At 38.1% G+C, this 5,000-nt stretch overlaps 1 protein-coding gene across 5 annotated transcripts in view; it reads left to right on the forward strand.

Moving 5' to 3' along the window:
• The window catches only part of LOC137985246 (optineurin-like), a 26,733-nt gene that overhangs the window by 20,453 nt on the left and 1,280 nt on the right, over positions 1-5,000 (forward strand). For all 5 annotated transcript variants that reach the window (XM_068832807.1, XM_068832810.1, XM_068832808.1 and 2 more), the window contains 4 exons: positions 1,274-1,680; positions 2,976-3,090; positions 3,623-3,757; positions 3,897-4,040. In XM_068832807.1, coding sequence (XP_068688908.1) covers positions 1,274-1,680; positions 2,976-3,090; positions 3,623-3,757; positions 3,897-4,040 — 801 coding nt within the window. The remainder of the gene's footprint in view (positions 1-1,273; positions 1,681-2,975; positions 3,091-3,622; positions 3,758-3,896; positions 4,041-5,000) is intronic.

The raw sequence follows: 5,000 nt of genomic DNA on the forward strand, positions 1-5,000 counted from the left end.
CATAAAAGGGATTCCCCGGATCCTTATCCGAAAGAGTCTATTTTGGATGTCGAATTTTTCCCACAACAAAGTTAAGAGGCTAAATTTGGTGAAATGATTCGTATGATGTCTCTTACATCCTCAACGAAAGAGTATTTAGCTAAAAGATTGTGTTTTTGAGTACATATAATTCTGCGAAGAGCAATTCTGGTTCAAGGCGAAGACAACTAGGTAACTATATTTCATTTTTTTCAAGATGAAACGACAGTTGTCACACCAAGACGCTTAAAGACGCTTCCCAATTTCAAACTACTCAAGTTTCTTATTCGTTAAAATATTTCATTTCCTTAGTATGCTTGCGTTGTCTTTTAATTTAAGAAGTGAATGTTGGTCACATTCGCTTGTTAAATTTGATAAAAAAATTTGAGGGCCTTAGTTAAACTGATATTTGATAATCTTGTTTTTGGAGAAAGAAAAGTTTGACTATTCGTCTTCGTCTTCAATTGGTGATATCAAGCGATTGTCTAGCTTACTAATTTATTTATTTTCTTAACAGGCTTGTACTGATATTGTTATTGCGAGAGGTATTGAAAAGGCGGCTCGAGATTTTTAAATTTGGAAAAAGAGCATAGTTTTCCCATAAGTGACCTGAGATCTGTCACGCAGTTTCATCTAGATTAAACTTAGCTTTGACACTTGATTTTCCCTCTGTGGTCCTGAGTACGGATGGAGTCCTTTAAGCTTCGTAGCAGTTTCTAGTTGAGCGGTCGTATCGAAAGTAGCCTCTACTCTCGTTTGGATTTTATTAACGGGACTACTTACTTAAATCACGTGAATCACGTGTAGTACAACTTGAGCCACGTAAATACTGACGCAACAACTCTCAACATTGCGGGGAGTTTTTTTTTTTTTCGGATGTTGGATGGTGTTGGCAGTTGTGTTCAAATGGACGCAACAAATCCTAACAATGTAAGGACATGCAGTTTGTTGTGGGAAGGATGCGACCCATAAGACTATTATGTAAACTTACAAAATTCGGCTACCATCTTGTTTTTGAACTTTTCTTTTTAATGCGTGGCTATCTCCATGGAGACCATATGTAATGCGCGTGCGTGGCCCCGACAATGTTGGTAGTGCTGTGTAAAACGGATCCAACATTGTTACAATGTTGGCAGTTGTTGGGCAACGATGTTGCGTTCGTTTGCACGGGGTTTTAGAGAAGATAGGAAACAGTAGATAAGCAGCATTAACAATTTCAGCCTTTCAAATAACACATATTGTTTTTTTTTTTTAGAATTCGGAACAGCCAACGTTTTCTTCTCAAGCGGAAAGTCACGTTTCTCAGGAAGAAGAAGATCATCTTTCTAGATCAAGTAAACCACTCCCTGAGCTGCAACCACCACAAGCTTTCTGTAGCTCTATGTCAAGTGAAGGAAGTTTTTCCTCCTATTCTGAAGAAAGTTTTCCCATTCCACCACCCCCAAAGGGATTTTCGATGAATGTTGAAACGCATCCAACCTTCCCTACAAAACCTCTCCCAAGAGCACCGGAGTGTGGAGTTCGAGATGCTCTAGCATTGCAGATCGAAAATCGAAACTTGGTGATGGTGAATAGAAAGCTGGAAGAACAGAACCAAAACTTGGTCCAGGAGAATGCTGCACTAGAAAAAAGGTGTAAGGAAGTAGAGAGCATCGCGAAGAAGTAAGTTGTGTAAATTATAACATTAAAACTTTATCTTTTCCTTCATTTTTTAAACAGTATAAGCACTACCTCCTTGACAGCCAAATGTAATAATTATATTCCCTTCCTTCCTAGTTCTTAATAAACTTAGACTTTGAAACTATATTCATCTAAAAGGTTAGCACAACGTTCCGACATCGTCGAGATGTCATTGTCAAATGAGAGAATAAATTATAAGCCGCATATAAGTACAAAAATTGTTGAATAAATTAAATCAAGAAATGGTTCAGTGACGGTTACGTGACAGTCACGATTGTTCTACTTTACGGATCAATGAAGATCACGTAAACAGTTTTGCTTTAACGGAGTCAGTTTGTGTGTTGAGTGATGGAGATTTTTCTTTGATGAACATCATCTCATATATGAGACAGTCACTGAACCATTTCTTGATTTAATTGATTCAACAATTTTTGTACTTATATGCGGCTTATAATTTATTCTTTCACTTGACAATGACATCTCGACGATGTCGAAACGTTGTGCTAACCTTTTAGTGTTTATCTTTTTGATTAATATCCTTCCTAGTTATTACAGTTATAATTATTATTATTTATTTTATTTTATTTTTGTTTTGTGTGTGTGAACTTAATGTAATAAGACTCCTTAGATGCAACTCATTGATGTAAATAATATTGGATGTTTTGTAAATTTATCAGTTTCTTAATTTATTACTGTTAATTTAATTTTTATCTGTACTATCTATTTTGCCAGTTCACTTCTATGCATATATATATATATATATATATATATATATATATTTGAAATTTAGTGTGGTACTTGTACCATACGAAACAGTTCTGTAGCATTAAACGATGGTTACTCGTGAAACCTAAACTTGTGTAAAGTCATAGTTATTGCTCCTCAATCGATTGAGTTGAGCGCTCTACGAAATACGTTCTACTCGAAAAAAGATATTATATATATATTTTTTTTTTTTTTTTTTAATTTTTATTTTTTATTTTCCTTTCATCTAATTCCTGTGGTAGTGGCCATCTCAAAAGCATTTGCTACTATGGCCACTACGCACTTATCCACTTTTTCTCACTCTAGGATAATTAGTCTGTTTCCTTCTTTCTTTTAAATGTTATGTCCATTATTTATTTTGTGAAATAGTGCGTAATAATAACAAATCTTGAATCGTGAATCTTGTGGCCTTTCGAGATGCGTCGACATGTTTTCGCATCCAAACCGAAAAAATACTGTCATTTGTCAATGACAAACCTTTGACACTTGTGATGTTTTTATCTTTTTTACAGTCTTGAAGCCGAAACTCAGCGCCTTTCCCAGCAATTGAGTAGGTCCCACATCGGACAGGTGCAGGCTAAATACAATCTTGTACCGCATGAGGAAATACAACTCCTAAGAGCACAGGTTACAACTAGTTTTTGTTTTCTATTCTCGTATCAGGGCTTAACAAAAGGACTAGTATGTTCCTACAGACTTAACTGATTAGAGTGTAATGTGAAGTGCTAGTTTTCTACCCCATATGAACCATGTGAGCGTTAGCCCTACTGATGGAAATGGGCCGACACAAGGAAAGAGAAAAACTCTGACCAGGGTGGGAATTGAACCCACGACGTTCGGGTTAGATCACTGCTGCTCTACCGACTGAGCTACAAGGTCAGACGGGAGCAGATTACTAGTTCCTAGATATCTAAGTAGTCTGTGGTTAGCCGTCCTTCCTGAGATACGTTAAAGCAGTGGCGGATCTAGGGGAGGGGCCCGGGGGGCCTGTTCCTCCCTCCCCCCTATTTTGGTACTTAAGTATATATTCTGGTAAAAATTGAGGCTAAAAATTTTTTGGGGTTCACACACTCAAAAAGCCCCCCCCCCTTCCTTAGCTCAAGGTCTGGATCCGCCACTGTAAAGGTACTTTCATGAACAAGCGGTTTTTTTCTCTCAGTTAAAGATTTATGAAGATGATTACAAGAAAGAGAAATCAGAGAAGGAACAGCTGAACACGCAGAGAGAACGCCTCAAGAGAGAATTGCGCGACTCCCAAGCAACCATTGCTGGTCTTCAACATCAGCTAAAACAGGTAAATATTCGGAGAAAACTAATAAAAAATAAAAGTTGTTTTTGTCACCACTGAAGCAACGTACTTTCCATAACAGGCATCTTCCCTCTTGATTTTATTTGGATTGAACTAATCTTTTTCTTAAACTTTCTCTTTCAAGGCCCTAGCAGGGGAGGGTGGATATGGTGCGCCAGTTATGATCGAACGTCAGCCTTACTACCCAGCCTATCCGGCTAAGCACCCTTTGGATTATGGGATGGCACGCACGTATTCTGGTGGTTACATTGGTCCAGGCGCTAGTAATGTAAGTTCGTTTTCTTTTGCAATTGTGATGAGTGAATTCACTGATTTGTAGACCGCCACGTTGCAGAGAGGAGATATAAGCGAAAGCTTGTGTTTGGTTGGATCACCGCCTACAATAGGTCATGCGAGGAATCCTCTTTAATTTGCCTCGATAATCCAAACTCCAGTGGTTTGGCTTGATTGTCACGTTTTGAGGTTTACTTGTATTTTCATTTTTTCATAATCGGGTAACTTTTCATGAGCTGACAAATAGGGCTGGAATCAAACCAATAAATATCTGCTCTGCTTCCCGAATTTTTCTTGTTCTCTTTGACTTTTTAACTCCAAAGGGTTACCAGCTTTTAACTTCTCCTGACAACAAGTTATGAGAAGGAAGAAAATGATCACATAAGATAAGATTTGCTGATACTTAAGAAGAATGTCGTTTTGACTGCCCCAAAAGTGGTGTACTAATAGAATAGGCATCTTAATAATAAAGCTAGGGGGATTTAAATATGGTTCTACCTGCGCATGAGTCCGATGACGTCAGCTTCTTCGTAAACTTTGACGCATTTAACTCTCGCCTGTAGTCGTGATAATCCTTGGGTGTTGTTTAACACGTTGAATGATGTCAGTAATGATCTCGTTTGCAAAACACGCCGTCTTTTTGTAGTTTTAGTTCACCAATCAATGACGATCCTCAAAATAAATCACAATTTACAGATTCGTCGTTTGCTTTTCGCTAGTTACTGTTAAGGACTTCCACTCGAAAAAGTGGCAACACCAGCAACTCATTCAAAACTGGCATCAAAATGTGAACCTCATCCCATAATAGTATTTTCTGCAGGCTTGAAGTCGTGTTATACCCTCACCTCAATACGTAGAGCACAACTGCGAGACCAAGTCCAGGTTGTACCTGTGTTCGTACTCCCACTCGTTGCCGATGCTAACATCAGAGAGCTTTAGAGAACGGCGACTACGA

This window comes from Montipora foliosa, chromosome 14 (genome assembly GCF_036669935.1).
Source record: "Montipora foliosa isolate CH-2021 chromosome 14, ASM3666993v2, whole genome shotgun sequence".
NCBI classification, from domain to species: Eukaryota; Metazoa; Cnidaria; class Anthozoa; order Scleractinia; family Acroporidae; genus Montipora; species Montipora foliosa.